The sequence below is a fragment of the Zonotrichia leucophrys genome, chromosome 8, assembly GCF_028769735.1.
Source record: "Zonotrichia leucophrys gambelii isolate GWCS_2022_RI chromosome 8, RI_Zleu_2.0, whole genome shotgun sequence".
Taxonomy (NCBI): domain Eukaryota; kingdom Metazoa; phylum Chordata; class Aves; order Passeriformes; family Passerellidae; genus Zonotrichia; species Zonotrichia leucophrys.
This window is the reverse complement of record NC_088178.1, coordinates 1,338,420-1,354,269: the sequence shown is the minus strand read 5'-3', so window position 1 is coordinate 1,354,269 and position 15,850 is coordinate 1,338,420. Positions and strand designations below refer to the sequence as shown.

Sequence of the window (15,850 nt, the reverse complement as noted above, 5' to 3'; positions counted from 1 at the left end):
TGTTTGGCACCACAGTGCCTGCAGTCAGAAATGTTTGCAATAGCCGAGTAGAAACACCTGTGAATTTTTAATTCAGAGAACCATCAGCCTCTGCACTGCTCCTAAAAAAACAGGTTTTGAACCTGGGAGGTCTCTAGTGTTAGAAGTCAAACCATATTTTTAGTCCACAAGGCTGCTTTACATTGGATTGATTTAATTTTGGCAGAAGAGGTCCAAGAGAATGTGGCATGCAGAGGGGGGTAGTTCTGAACAGATATTCCTAAAGCAAGCCAAAGGAGAAACAGAAGAGGAGGTGTAAGAGCTCATGGACAGACAAAGAAGTCTAGGTGTGAGTTTAAAAGGAAAAAAAGACTTTGGAATTAGAATGAGAAACAGGATCTTGTTTAGATTCCTTGTAGATACAACTTAGAGAAAATAAACATCTCTGCTGCTTGATCTTGCTTAAATGACTGCAACTACTGTATCTCATTTACTTGTTACATAAAGGTAATACTGCTTATCAGTTATGTCACATGATTCCTAATATTAGCTTTTTATTTTAAAACTTTGATCATAGAGTATTTGGTACTAGCATGGTTGAAGAGTATGAAGAAATAGCTGATTCTCAGTATCAGTCTGAAAGACAAGAACTGTTTGATGAAGATTATGGTAAGCAAATATTTTGTGCATTTTCAGCCAGACAGCTCTTGTGCTGTTGGTGGCTCATCACTTCCTGCATATGATGAAAGATTTGACTGTAAATTTACTTGTTGACAGTGTTTCAGCATTTCTGGGCTTTTCCAACAATCCTTTGAAGCTTTAAACAATGTGTTTAAATGTAGCTTTAAAATTGCTGTATAGTCTCTGTTTCACTTGGCAGAATAGACAATTTCTTCATGTGCTGACAGGAGGAAAAGGATTACTAAAATAAAGCAGCTTACATGGAAAGTTCTATTCTTAGTGTCCATTTCAGTTCATAATATCTGACCTTAAGCTTGCTGTAGTTTTATTTCCACGCTGTCAAGTTGACATCATTAAATGTCATGTTAAATCTTGAGGTTCATATTCTTTGCCCATGACAGATGAAATTCTAATAGTCACGAATTGTTCTTCTTTATACATAGATTATCTGTTGGATTATAACACAGGGGAAGAAAAATCTTCAAAAAATCTTCTTGGTTCTGCTACAAGTGAGTATGATTTATTAGAAAAAGTTATTCCTGTGCTTAAAACAAGATGTGCTAATTAAAAGTGGAATGACAATTTGTTGTGCAACATCTACAACTTCTGTATTCTGCTGAAGCAATTTGTGATTCTTCATTAGTTTCATAGGAATAATTAAATTTGGAGTTGGGGGATTGTTCTTAGTGTTCTAAAAATGAATTTTCAATTTGTAAAGATATCTATTTTGTGGAAACTTTTTTGTACTTAAGGATTCTGAATACTGGAGATCATGTAAAAGTTGCACAGGGCTGTAAATGGCCAGTACTAAAGTGTTGTAGAACTGTAATTATTTGAAAGTTGAAAATCTGTGTTTAATTAAAATGCTTAACCTACAGGAGGCAATATAAAGATTTACTTTGCACAACTTCAGGGGGAGACAAGGATGAAGAATACTACAATTTCTGAGAAGGCTTTATGTAAATACTGTAATTCATGTTCTTCATAAGGGCTGTGTATTTTTTTGAGAGAGCTAAAGGTTCTTGACTCCTCTCACTTTTCCCATTGGAAAACCTCCATGTGTAGGATTAGTTTTCATGAGAATCCTGGAATATTCAATTTTAATGGTAGTCTTCACTGCTGAATTATTCAGGATGGTTTCACCTCCACACACCATTCCTGAGGAGCTCTTGCACTGTACCACTCTTTCTTCTGTCCCAGCTAATGAAAATTTTTTATTCCAGTGTAGATCTGCACTCAGTTAATGCTGTTTGGAGTCAGCCTTTGCTTTCATCCTCTAGTGGATCAGAGCCACAGAAATCTTTCATGTTTTTTCCTAGAACATTATTTTCTCCTGAGAATAAGGTCATGGCTGGGAATATTCACAGCTTAGAAGAGTTTTCAAAAGGCAAACAGATAGTGGAAAAGGCAGTTTATTTCTACATGTGTGCCTCTCACAGATGAGATAAAGCAGTAAATTCTTCCCTGACACTGCTTATCTCTTCTTTGTGACTTCTAAACTTGCTATCTTGGTGATGCATATTCATTCACATGATCTGTCTGCAAGGGCACTATTACAAGTTTATATTCACTGTCTGGAAAAGGCAGTGACTTTCCATTTAATATTTTAGTCTGCTGAAGCTGAGATGAAAAGATTTGAAGCACCTGTTGCTGATGGTGCTCAGCTGTCTCTCCAATGCACTGAAATGTTGCAGTGAGCAGTATTTAGTTCTGGCTGGGGGGTTTTGTTCCTGAGAGTTTCCTCTCTGTCAGGGTGGTCAGTGCTCCTCTTTTGGAAGGAGTAAAGTTTGTGGGTATTGTTTTTAGTGGGGTTTTTTTATATGCATGTAGACAAATGTGCATCTCAAATGTAGAGTGAGAAGGAGGGTCCTCTGAGGAGGAGGTGGAGGGTTCTCAGACATTTAATCTCATAAAAAGCATTCTGCAGTCTTGTTCTCTCTCCTGCCATTTTCTCACATTTTAAAGCTCCTGTACCAACTCTGTATTCTCCCTCATTTTCTCATCATCCACAGCTGAAGTTCAGCATGTTTTGACTCTTGTGACTTTTCTCATTATACAAACCCAGATAGATTAACCTAAATCAGGAATGCAGCTTCTGGCAGCAGCTTCTGCAGCTTCCTTTCCTGGAGGAAAGGCAGAACCAAAGTTTTGAAAACAACTCCCTGGAGCCCAAGGAATTTGTCATTGCTACTAAAATGCCTCTCTAACATGAGGACCTTGGCCATGTGACACACACTGCCATATGTTGGTGGGTGGGGGAGAAATGGGCAAAATCCACCCAGCTTGTGTGATTTTACAATATAGTGCTCTTTACCTGTTCCTCAGCTTCTAAATAATCCTGGCCATTATGTTTGTTGTCAATATCAAGACCAAAGAGGAGCTGTATTTAATTCCTGTGCTGATGTAGAGCAGCACCTCTTGGAATTTACTTCTGTGAATTCAGAGGGGAGAGGAACTGTCCTACTTTACAGCTCCTTAAAATAAATATATGTGTAAGCCAGATCTGTGGGTGTTATGGTGCAGGTTTTCAAATACAGGTTTCTAACTTATACATTTACCTTGAAAAGAAACAGCTGCCTCCAGTGTAATGGAATGACCAGATATTATGTCCTTACACTGTGATTAATTTCAAGCAAGTATTGTAAAATAGTAAATTTCTTGTGCTGCTGAGAGTGCCCTTGTTGAGGAGTTGTTGTCTCTTTTAGATGCTATCCTGAGCATGGTGAACATTGCTGCCAATATGCTTGGAGCCAAAACTGAAGAGTCATCTGAAGCTGAAGGTACTGTAGTTTTTTAGATGAAAAGCATTGTGGAAAGTTTGCATTTCTTTAAGTTTTTTTTTGTTGTTTTTGGTTTTTTTTTGTGAGGAGTTGCATGTCCTGTGATGGTTTAAATGACTTTTTTCACCTTTTGTGACACATCTGATTAGTGTCATAGAACCTAGTGACTGTGAAAAGTGGAACAAAGATGTTGAATTTGCTGAGAAGAAAACCCATACAAAGATGACACATGTGCTTTTTCAGCTTTATTGGAGATCTTTACTCTCTGTGTTACCCAGCTGGAGTTGTAAAGTCCTAACTTGCTGCTTCTTCTCTGAAGTATTTTGAGACTGTCCACAACACCATACTCAAAAACTGTCAGTACCATTTCATTCAGATAACTGTGGGTGACTTCTGCAGTTAATTTGGTAGCACAGTTAATCATAAAAAAACCCCACCAATAATAAACCCAGACCTCAGAATTTGTTGTAAACAAAGATGGTTCTTGAGTTTCCACATTGACATTTTCCTCCTTCCTGCAGCTGGGAACAAAAGTGTGTCTGAAAATGTCACTGCCACCCCTGCAACTTCAACAGCTGCACCAAGGCTGCCTGAGCCAACCCCTGTTCCCTCACCAGAGTAAGTGATTGCTCTTGGGGTGTTTGTAATGTGCTCCCAGCAGAGACAAACATGGGCCAGTCTGCAGTGCTTGGTGGTAGGATGCTCAGGTATGGCATGCAGACTTAAACAAGGGAAAAAATAAGTATTTGGTAAAATCTGTACCGTGATAATGGCATTAACCAGAGACATTTAGTGGTTTTGTTGCTGTCTACTATAGCTATTTCCATTAGGGTGTGTTTTGTTTTGACACAGAAGCTGGTTTTATATTGGTGCAGGTTTTGTGGTCTCCTGCAAGGGAGACTGATTAGGAATGTAAATTGTATTTGCATACAATTCAGTTAAATTGTAGTGACAAACTTCTGGTTTGGAAGCTTATGCTTTGGTAGGCTTCCCTTAATGAAACCTGTATGCAAATGTGCAGAGTGAGCTTGAGAAGTTCTGTATAGAGTCTGTTGTTTTTCAGTAATTACATTGCTGATAATTAAGCTGCTTAAGGCCAAGACCCTGCCTCTTAAATATTAAGACATGACTTGTGCTGTACTTAGTGGCTTTGCAGTTTTCTGTCACTTGCTGTGAAGACTCAGGAAGGTCAGTGGGCATGTTGTGATTCTTGCATTTGAGGATTGCATCAGCAGAGTAAGATGCTTGCTGTGGAAAAAAGAGGATTTGAACTGGTGACTTTTTTCAGGGGTGAGGGAAGAGGCAATATCTAATTGAGAAGGCTTGCTGTTTAAGAGGCAGGATTTGAAATAATTTGTTTGCCTATTGGGACTGAAAATCACCAGAGAAAATATTACCTTGCAGAATTTCTGTTCCAAAACTGGCCTTTGGTCACTGGACTAAGCCTTGCTAATTTTCTAAAAGACTTATTTTCACATTCTTCTAGAGCAGAGATGTAAAAGTGTTGAATTAACACCTTGTCTTTTTAACTCTGTTGTAGACTTGTTACTACAGATATTCCACAGCTAGAGAAAGAGCAAATAATGGTGGATTTGACTAAAGAAAGCCCAATTGTTCAGCTCGTGCAGGAGTATGAAGAAGATACAAGCCAGTCCACAGTAACTTTGCTGTCCAGTGATGAGCAGGAGGAGGAGGCAGCAGCGTGGTTGGAGCTGGAGACAGAGCGGTACTGCAGTGACATGGCAGCCGTGTGCTGCATCCCCACCCTCTCCGAGTACCTGCTGAGGTGCTGCTCGCTGGCAGCAGCCGTGCAGCGGCAGCACAGCCAGCCTGGGGGGGAGGAGAGGCCTCCTCACCCTGTGGGTGTGCAGCAGCCACAGCCAGCTCTGCCCGAGGCTGCCCACACAGCAGCACAGCAGCCTCTGCCTGAGCCAGTGGACAGCAAAGCTGAGAAACCCCCTGGGTCTGCTGTTGGAGTTGACTTCAGTGCAGTCCATGAGGAGATCAGCAATGAGACCACTGAGACCATTGAGCTGGAGCCAAGCCATCCTCAAACTGTCTCCCAGTCCCTCCTGCTGGAAGTTACTTCTGAAGTGAAGCCATCCCCCACAACAGACACTGTGCTGGAGCCTCCTAAAGAAGACTCAGGCCAGGTAGCACCAAGGGTGACTCCCCAGCTGGATGTCCCAGAGCTCAGCACTGAAATGGAAAAGGCTGAGAGCTCAGCTGTGGAAGAAAGCCCCGAGCCCACTGTGGCCATTGAGGTAAAGGAGATGAGCCCAAGAGAGCCTGTTGCTACCCCTGTGATTGCAAAGCCCACAGAGACTCTTGTGCAGCCTGAAAGCACAGTGGATGTGGTAGCCAGTGATGCTGTGGAAGGGAAGGAGAGCACTCCAGAAGTGCAGAAACCTGCCGTGCCTCCTGCCGAGCCTCCCGTGCCTGCTGAGACAAAGGAGGACGAGCAGGCGGCCGAGGAGGCTCTGCTGGCACTCCCGGTCTCAGGGGGGCCCCAGAGAACAGCCACAGATTTCTATGCTGAGCTGCAGAACTCCACAGAGCTGGGCTACACCAACGGCAACCTGGTTCATGGATCCAACCAGAAAGAATCCGTCTTCATGCGCCTCAACAACCGCATCAAGGCCCTGGAGGTCAACATGTCCCTCAGCAGCCGCTACCTGGAGGAGCTCAGTCAGAGGTGAGGGCTGGGAGGAGCCCAGGCTGTGAGGTACAGGGCAGTTTGGGCATGGGGTACATTGTGAGGGCTGGGAGGATCCAGGCTGTGAGGTACAGGGCAGTTTGGGCATGGGGTACATTGTGAGGGCTGGGAGGATCCAGGCTGTGAGGTACAGGGCACATTGTAAGGGTTGGGAGGAGCCCAGGCTGTGAGGTACAGGGCAGTTTGGGCAGAGGGTGCATTGTAAGGGCTGGGAGGATCCAGGCTGTGAGGTACAGGGCAGTTTGGGCACAGGGTACATTGTAAGGGCTGGGAGGATCCAGGCTGTGAGGTACAGGGGAGCTTGGGCATGGGGTACATTGTGAGGGCTGGGAGGATCCAGGCTGTGAGGTACAGGGCAGTTTGGGCATGGGGTACATTGTGAGGGCTGGGAGGAGTCCAGGCTGTGAGGTACAGGGCAGTTTGGGCACAGGGTACATTGTGAGGGCTGGGAGGATCCAGGCTGTGAGGTACAGGGCAGTTTGGGCACAGGGTACATTGTGAGGGCTGAGCTCTCAGGGCCCTTGGAGTCTGATCCAGCCAGCTTTGCACCCTCAGCCCCTCACAGCCTTACAAGGACAAAAGTAAAAGACTCAAGGAGCTCTTTCCTCTCAGGACCAGAGCCCCACTTTAGTTCTGGATAGGAGCCTCTGTCCCTGAGGGGAAAGAGACCAAAGAGACTGGAGGGTCTGGTCCCTGGAGATTTTAGGGACAGAGGAGAGGGGCCACAGCCAATAATGGGATAGAGGTGATGGGAGGGACTGACCCAGGACAAGATCACCTCCACTGGGGTTTAGGGGAGAGGGTGTGTGTGGAACAAAATGTGTGAACTGTTCAGTGCCAAATAACACCCAGTGCAAAACAATAACTGAAGAAACCACCTAGTGCCATACAGCAGTAAATCACAGCTTAAAGCTTTATAGAAAGCTGAGGAGAGGACCCAAGCCTAGGTGGCTGTTGGAGTTAGCCTGTGTGGATCAGGGCTTCTTCCCTCTTTGTGTTTCAGATAAAATCCTGTTTGTTTTATTTTGAGGAGGATTGCTGTGGGTTTTTTAAAAGGATGAAGTGTTGTCAGGATGTAGGCACTAATTCTGTCCACAAAAGGGCACATCCTTCTGTTACTGTTGAACTAAATGTCACACACCTACAGTGCCTTTTTTATTAAATTATTTCCACTTAAACGACCCTATTATCTGTAGTAACTCTGGTTGAATAAGTGGCTGTGGAGAGGGAACCAGGAGTTTCCTGTGAAGGATGTCTCTGTATTGGTGTTTATCTGTGGTGTTCCTTAGCTACAGGAGAGTGGGGAGATGTACCCATTTCAGAATTGGTTCCAAGGAAGGGGCTCACAGTTATAATTATTGTTCAGAGTGAATTCTGTAAATTGGCACTGAGCTTGAAGGTATTGAAATAGATTGGACCATAACCTTAGGGGAAAAAACCAAAACAAAAGGGACATCTGTTTTATTTGTGGAACTTAAAAGCAGGTACCACTTGATGTTTAAATAAAGCTCTTTAGGCAAAGAGAAGGTTTTTACTGGCATAATCATGTTTTAGACTTAAAGACAAGTCCAAGCTGAGGAGTTTTGTGCACTAATATTTCAGCCTTAAACACTTTCTGTTTTAGGTACCGAAAACAGATGGAAGAAATGCAGAAGGCTTTCAATAAAACAATAATAAAACTTCAGAACACCTCAAGAATAGCAGAAGAGCAGGTATGATTTGTTTGGAGTACTGAGGTGTTTTCCTAGTTAGAAGGGCTTGCTTTTAATGAAGAGTTGCACAGAGGTGCAGAAATCTTCTTTCAACAAGCTGTATATCTGCCTTTTAAGAGCATCCATTCCATGCTTCCCTGTTTTTCTCCTTTATAAGATTTTTAGACATGTTCTCAGTTGTTTCAGAATAAAGCCATTTTCAGCTCTGATTTCTGATTTTGTACCTGAAGAAAAGATCAGTTATCAGCTGGTAGTGGCTACAACTCTTCAATGTCTTTGTCAATGAAAAAGTTACCCAGGTCAGTTCCAACCCTTGTTTCTTGGTTGTAACTGCACTCAAAACAATTTTTTAAATTTGGTTCATTTTTCATATCTGATTTAAAGTATTGATAGACAATTTCCCTGCTGCTGAAGAGACTGAGCCTATGGAAAAGCAGAGGGGTACAGTAATGGCTTAGGCTAAATCTAATCTGTATCAAAAATTTTACTTCATTCTTTAAAATGTGAATTTCTCCTGCCCTGCCATCTTGGCTTTCCTGAGCAGCTGTGAAATAGAGCAGTAACTGCTGTGCTAACATTCACCAAAGCAGCTGTGCACATGGCATGGCAGACTTGATCCCAAACTGTCTGAAAGCTTCTCAAGTGCAGCCCCAGCCTGGAGTTTATTCATCCATGAACAGTGAAGAAAATGGCAGCTTGCATGTGTTGCCTTTTCTGGGTTGGGTTTGGGGTTTTTTGGAAGAGTATCAGTGCTGGTCAGTCTGAGGTTAGTCTCTTCCCTAATTTCTCATAGGATTGAATCCTGTTGGGGCTCTTGCAGGCAGCAGCTGTTAGCTGGGAAGGAGCCATTCCTGGCTGGTGTGGGCTCCTGTGCTGTGCACCAGCCTTGGGCTGGAGCTGGCCTGGCAGCTGTGTGTGTGTCCTGTGGCCTCCTGGCAGTGCCTGTGTGGAGCTGCCTCTCTCTGTGCCCGTGGTGAGCACAGCACAGGTGTCTCTGATGAGATGCTCTTGGCATGGTGTTGGGAAGTGTTGACAAACAGAGATGTTGTGTGAGCCCTGTGGTGGGAGCAATGCTGGCTAGGCTGTGCTGAGTCACACAGACTGAACACTAATGCTGTGGCCATGAGGGCAGGTGCCAGTGGAACCTGGCCACTGACAGCGTGCCCATGACTCTGTTCTCCACAGGACCAGCGTCAGACAGAGGCAATCCAGCTGCTGCAAGCACAGCTCACCAACATGACCCAGCTGGCCTCCAACCTGTCAGCCACCGTGGCGGAGCTGAAACGTGAGGTAATCACAGTCCAGAGGAAATGGATGCATCAGCACATCTCTGTTTGAAGAGACCAGTCTTCAAATGGAGTTTGAAATTGTCTGCTGTGTTTATTTCAGCCTACTCTATCTGAAACTTCTAGCTGCAAATTAGAGTAACATGAGCTGTCTTGGTCATAGTTACTGCAGCCCCTATGCCCCATGACTGTAGTCTGAGCCAAGGCACCCTTCTCCTTTCCCTGTCATCTTTAGAGATTAGGGAAATCGTGGCAACAATATTAGGAACATTTTCTCTCCAGTGTTTATGTTCTGCCTGCCTGACATTTCAAGCAGTACCATAAACATGATCTTTTATATTTTGTGGGTATTGCCAAAGACTTCTTTGAGCTAACACTTGGTGAGGCTCCTCCTTTAATGCCTGGCTGGCTGAGCTCCTGTTTGAGTGCTGTGGTCAGTGAAATCACATTGAATCAAGTGATTATCTTGGTGTTTTGTGAAGTACTGCAATGTCAGCTGATAAAAAGTACAGTTTAGATTTGCCATAGTGTTGCATCCATGTCAGCTGTGAACCAGAAAAGTTACTTTCTGAGCCTGGTTTCTTATGGGAAGTGTATTGCTTTCAGGGAGGTTGGGATGCTCTTTGCAGGGATGGCAGCTTCTGTAGTTGTGCTGATATTGGAGACAGGGGAATCTTGTCCTGTAATCAGCCTTCACTCCTGAATGCTGCACAGCCAATAGACTGCATCAAACCTGTGAAAAATTACTGAAATGTGAACAGGTGTTTAGTGAAACTAAAGAAAAGTGAGTTGAGAACATAGCTTTTGTCTTTTAGAACATAAGAATGGCAATGTCATGGAGCTGTTGTGTCCAATCCCTGCAGGTTTCTGACCGCCAGACTTACCTGGTGATTTCTCTGGTTCTCTGCCTCATCCTGGGCTTGGTGCTTTTTGTGCAGCGCTGCAGGAGCCCTTCTCAGTTCTGTGAAGATTACCTCTCCAAAATTCCCAAAAGCAATCACTACCCTAGCCCCAAAAGGTAATGTATTTATATTTGAAACTTAATTGTTCTTGCAGCTTTCATTAATGTTTCCTAAGTCTGCTGGTACTGACACATCTGCTTTAATTCTGAGTTTTCTTTCTGCACACTCAGAATTGATAGCAAAGGGCTCTCTATGACAGCACTCTCCTAGGAGCATTTTGGGGCTCCTGTACTTGAAAAACATGCCTTGATAACTTGTAGCAAACACAGCACTGTGTCTGATAGCCAGGCTTTGTTGGGTACCTCAGCAGACAGTTCTGTCTTTCTGCCAAGAATGGTTTTTAATGAGAAATGTACTGAGAAAAATGTGTTAAAAAAGCTTTCTGGAATTTCCTAGGTGTTTCTCCTCCTATGATGATATGAATTTGAAAAGAAGAACTTCCCTTCCACTGGTCAGATCCCAGTCTTTTCAGCTAGCTGGTAAAGAAGGTATTATTCATCTCATACATCTGGTCTGTGCTGTTGCTCTGAGTGCTGCACTGTGTGTGTGTTTATGTATGTGTTTTGTCACATAAGGTGGTTTGTGAACAAGGTACCAGATACTCACAGAACTCTGCTGAATTATGCTAAAACCTTACATGCAGTTTTTGCTACAGATCTCTTCTGCTCTGCAGATGGTTTTTTAGGGTTAGGAGCAATCAGTGCAGGCACTCAGGTCTGCAAAGCTGTGAAGCTTGCAGAAAGTAGCTTTTTTTTTCTCTTGGAAATGCCAGACGTGGGAAGTCTGAGTGTCCTACTTTCCTGAAGTCCTGATAGCCTATGTTTGAAACTTGGCAGGTATTTAGGATTCAAATTTAGCAACTTCAGGAAGAAAACTTAGACCATTTATCTTGGCTTGGGTATGAGGAATGATCTGAATCTTTGCAGTATTCATGGTAGATTTGGGACAGCTGAATTTTGATTTCTTAGGCCATGAGTGCCATGCAAAAGCAAGTGTTGCAGATCATAGTAACTAGCAAGTGTGCTGTGACACAGCTCTTCTGGGTGCAGCAAACTGGCCTCACAGGTTTGTTCTGTGAATAAAACTCCATGAAAACTCTGGAGTTGGCAGTGTGATACCACGAACACTAACTAAGGTCTAGACTATTTTTTCTTTCAAAACAACACTTGTCCCAAATTCTCCCTGCTGGTCTCAGGTCAGTGTGAACATGTGCCTTGTTGGTGTTCTGAGTGTGTCAGGCTGCACATGGCACACTCTTACACTGGGAGTAGTTTGTTTGCCTAGACTGCAACACTCTGACTCCTCCTTTCCCCCAAAGGATGTTCTCTGCACCTCTCCCATGGCCATAACTGTGAGGAGGCCAGGGCTTTTCAGGTGTGTGTCACTGTCAGCTGCCATGACAGCACAGGGGAATTTCTTTGTGTGCTGACTTTACTGACAGTGCTTGTGTTGTGCCCCCTCAACTTAGAAAGGGAATGTGCCTGCTCAGGGGAATATTTGTCATGCTGTGTTTAGTGGGGACTGTGTTGCTCTAGAGCTGGCAGAGTCAGCAGTGCTGAGTGTCTGTTCTCTCTTGCAGTGGATCCAGAGGATCTGTACATTGTGGAGCCCCTGAAGTTTTCCCCAGAGAAGAAGGTACAGTCTCACCCTGTGGGGAGGGAGCTGCTGGGGTGTGGAATTAGGGAAGACATGAGAATCTTGACTCTATGTTTCAGAAGGCTGATTTATTATTTTATGATATATTAAAAATGGTACACTACAGAATAGAGAGATGATACAGACAGAAGGCTGGACAAGAATAGAATAGAATGATAACAAAAGCTTGTGACTGCTCACAGCCTTGACACAGCTGGCTGTCTTTGCTCGTTAAGTAGAAACAATTCACATGAGACCAGTCAAAGATGCACTTGTTGGTAAACCATCTCCAGACCACATTCCACAGCCATCAGATAGAAAATAAATGTGAACAATAACTGAGGCATTTCAGCAGAAAATCCTAACGTGAGGATTTTCATGAAACATCACAGTGACACTGGGGCTGAGGTGTTTGTGCTGGCAGGTGCTGCCTGTCTCAGCTGCTCTCCCTGCTGGTTCCTAGGCTTGCCTTGCATGCTCTGCTTGCCTCCCAGAACCTCACCATTAATTTTTTTTCTCCGCTTGCCGTTTCAGAAAAAGCGTTGCAAGTACAAAAGTGAAAAACCAGAGACTATTAAGCCAACAACAGAGCCCCTGCAGCCCATAGCCAACGGGGAGATCAAAGGAAGGAAGCCCTTCACGAACCAGAGGGACTTCTCTAACATTGGGGAGGTTTATCACTCTTCCTACAAGGGCCCTCCCTCGGAAGGGAGCTCCGAGACGTCGTCGCAGTCGGACGAGTCCTATTTCTGTGGCATCTCAGCCTGCACCAGCCTGTGCAACGGGCAGACCCAAAAGACAAAGACTGAGAAGAGAGCTGTCAAGAGGAGGCGGTCGAAAGTTTCAGACCAAGGGAAGCTCATAAAAACTCTGATACAGACTAAGTCGGGGTCGATGCCAAGCCTGCATGACATAATCAAAGGAAACAAAGATATAACAGTGGGAACACTGGGTGTCACGACAGTCTCTGGACACATCTAGACCTAGCTGAGCTTCTCAAACAGGAGAGCGTTTGTTCGCTTGAGAACAGTCCGTGGTATCCTGGGGGAGGATAGTGGGAGACGAAGAGCTCGACTCATTGGAAAGGATTCAGAAATTTGGTTTCTGCCTTTTTAAATAGATGGGATTGTGTCAATCTTGGCTATAAGCTGCAGCTTTACAAGGCTGATAATTTCCTATGAGAACAGCGTGGGGGGAGGGAGGGCAGGGTTCATTTTATAAAGGTTTTTTTTCACAGTTCCTGGGGCAGAAATTTTTTGAAGCCCAGTTTGTTGGGTGGAATAGGGATAAAAGCCTAATCCTCTTCCTTTAGCTTTGTTCCTATTTCTTGCACCTTCCCATATTTATGTGCCTTTTGTCTATTTATAATGCCACTGGAAGAGGGGAGATACAATTGTTTGTCATTTGATTTATTTTGTAATTTCTCTAGCTTTTTTTGAAGATGCAACACTACAGTGCTGTAAAGGGACATGTTGGCCTTCAGCTGGACTCAGTAATGTGGACTGGATACTGTAAAAATACCAAGAGATGGACTTGCCTGACTAGATTCTTGTTTTGCAAACTCTGTTGAGGAAAATCTCTCACCAGGGATGGCAGTTGTGTTTACTTGCACCTTCAGTCACAATCGGAGCTTACTCTGATGTGCAGAATCAGTGACGGTGGCTCTTGAGGATTTCCTGCTGGTGATGGAGGCTGAGGAATGCATTTGTCACCTGAATGGCCTGCTGCAGCTCTCTGGAGGAGGTGGATGAGGAATGCTCACTGCTCTTGTGCTGGGGAATGTGAGGGTGCATTCCCAGAGCCTGCTCTGCGAGTCTGAGCCTCGGGGCTGGCTCACAGCAGGTGTTTCATAACGTTTGCTTTTGTATTGGCTAACAAATGTGCAGTGTTGGTATGGCTGGTGTTTCATACTCAAGTGTTTTTTATTTTGACTGTGACTGTGTGCTTGGATACTACAGGATGTGTGGTTGCTGAGCTGTTGAGTGTGCTTCTGAGTGAGTGGAACAAAAGGTTTTTCCTTTTGACAGGTGTTACAGGTTCACGTTGTACAAAATAAGTTAATTTATTGAGCACTTTTAGTGGTACCCTTTTTAACAGATCTGATGCCTTTCCTAGGTATTGTATGTAATGTGACTTATTTAAAGCCTTTGTTTTTTTTGCTGCTTTCTTGTTAGTTTATGAGTACTTTAAAGTGATGTACTTTCAGAGTGATCTGCACAATTAGCCAGTCAGAGCACATGAACCAGACGTGTTGAACATGAATTCAGAAGGATGTCAAACCTGGATGAAGAAAATTCATACCACCAGAGTGCAGCATCCAATGTTGTGGAGCAAGAGTATGTAACTACAGAGCTGTAGTGCCATTAGAAACTGTGAATTTCCAAATAAATCTGAACACTTTGTCTTTCATTTGCTGGCATTTTTTCCTTTGAGAATCAAACTTGTGGCTTACATTCTTAGAGAAGGACTGGTCTTAAAATTTCAGTCCAGGGCTAGGACATGGGATCCTTTGGGCTGTAGTAAGGAGTTCATAAACTTGTCAGCCTAGATGTGTTTTTGTATTTCAATAAAGAAAAGTGTGGGGAAGAGGATTGTGGGGGCTGTGTAGTGCTTTGTCGGAAAGGTCAGGAATTGTGGCCCTGTGAAACTGCTGGAGAGGTTTCACACCTTGCCCTGGGGGATCCCTGCCTGTGGTGGCTTTCTGTGAGAAGAGCTGCATGAAATGACCTCTTGCTGCTCAGAGCTAAGCCTTGTGAAGGATGGTACAAAAGGCCCTGACAGGAAAGTCAGAGTCATTATCTCAAACCAGAGTTTTCAGCTTGAGGTTTGCCCCTTCGTGGTTGCTCCCCCTGTGACTTATTTCTGCCAAGCCCAGCACGACTTGGGCAGCCAAATGCCAAGTTCACAGAGACCTCCCCAGCACTGAGTTTCCACTGGAGTGTGTGTCTCAGGACTCTGCTTCATCACAGAACTAGGATTTAAAAATCAAACTGAGTGTGGAGTTTGCTGAGAGAGGAGAGTGCTGGGTGGTTTGTGGGGGGAAGTGTGGGTTCCTTTTATTTACTCCTTCCTCTTATGTCACTTGTTAGAAGCACATGTACCTTTAATGCCCAGGCAGCCACTGGGCTTTCCAGAAGAATCACCTGAAGCTGGATGTGACTGAATTCTGGAAACAGGCACTGGCTGTGGACCAAAGGACTCCCAGCTCTGTCTTGTGCTGATAAATGAGGCTGCATGTTGAAATCCCAAGCACACATTCACATTTCCAAGTTAACAATTGCAGATGTAAAACCAAATGTGTTCTAATCTGCTCCCCTAATACTGGGCCTGACTTAGGTCTGAGGAGTTGATGCATTTGTGGAAAAATATCAGTGATAAAGCCTGTCCTGTAATGAGCATATGGGAATTGTGCCATGGGAATAAAGCATCTGAAGGGACCTACAGGGCCAATTATGGTTTTGCAGACTTGAGAGTGTGTTCTGCTAAGAGACTGGAGACTGAACCACAGCTTCCACCTGCTGCTGACACCCTGCTTTTAGTTATCTGTAACCACTGCTAAAAAAAATAATTCTCCTACCATCAGGTTATTATTGCCTGATGTTTTCCTTTCATGTGGGCTCTTGAGTAATTTTTTACTTTCAATTTTATTGATGTCATGCAACGTAGCTTTCAAATTTTAGTTCTTTGGAATCAAGTCTCTTAAATTGGTTATAGACTTTATGTAAGGATAATAGTTTCTAATGAAGAGAGTTTTTACATCTCAAATTCCTGTGTGACAGTCTCATGGTATTGCAAGCTCAGGTTGGACAGCTGTTGGTGTAAGGATGGTGTCCCTCAGTCCTTGGGCAAGTTCTGAGCCCAAAAAAATCTTTAATGTGAAGGTTTCCATGTGAGGGTGGATGGGTGCAAGCACACCTTGTGTAAGTGCATGCTGTGTTTGCCAAGGTGTTGAGGTTCTATACATTAACTATCAGTGGAAATCAGGCTTTTTTAAAGCTGCACACTCTACCAGCTGTGTGGTGATGTAAGCAGAAAACTCAGACCTAAGGTGGTGTGTGGCTTCTGCTTTTGCCCAGTTAGAGCACGAGGTGGAACAGCT

The 15,850-nt window shown here is 44.0% G+C and overlaps 1 protein-coding gene across 3 annotated transcripts in view; it reads left to right on the top strand.

The window, feature by feature from the left end:
* The window catches only part of SUCO (SUN domain containing ossification factor), a 39,054-nt gene extending 24,894 nt beyond the window's left edge, over positions 1 to 14,160 (top strand). For all 3 annotated transcript variants that reach the window (XM_064719876.1, XM_064719875.1, XM_064719874.1), the window contains 11 exons: positions 557 to 648; positions 1,104 to 1,169; positions 3,366 to 3,440; positions 3,962 to 4,058; positions 4,981 to 6,135; positions 7,781 to 7,868; positions 9,054 to 9,158; positions 10,018 to 10,172; positions 10,513 to 10,604; positions 11,696 to 11,751; positions 12,286 to 14,160. In XM_064719876.1, the coding sequence (XP_064575946.1) occupies positions 557 to 648; positions 1,104 to 1,169; positions 3,366 to 3,440; positions 3,962 to 4,058; positions 4,981 to 6,135; positions 7,781 to 7,868; positions 9,054 to 9,158; positions 10,018 to 10,172; positions 10,513 to 10,604; positions 11,696 to 11,751; positions 12,286 to 12,732 (2,428 nt within the window). In that variant the 3' untranslated portion in view covers positions 12,733 to 14,160. The remainder of the gene's footprint in view (positions 1 to 556; positions 649 to 1,103; positions 1,170 to 3,365; positions 3,441 to 3,961; positions 4,059 to 4,980; positions 6,136 to 7,780; positions 7,869 to 9,053; positions 9,159 to 10,017; positions 10,173 to 10,512; positions 10,605 to 11,695; positions 11,752 to 12,285) is intronic.
* The last annotated feature ends 1,690 nt before the right edge of the window (positions 14,161 to 15,850 follow it).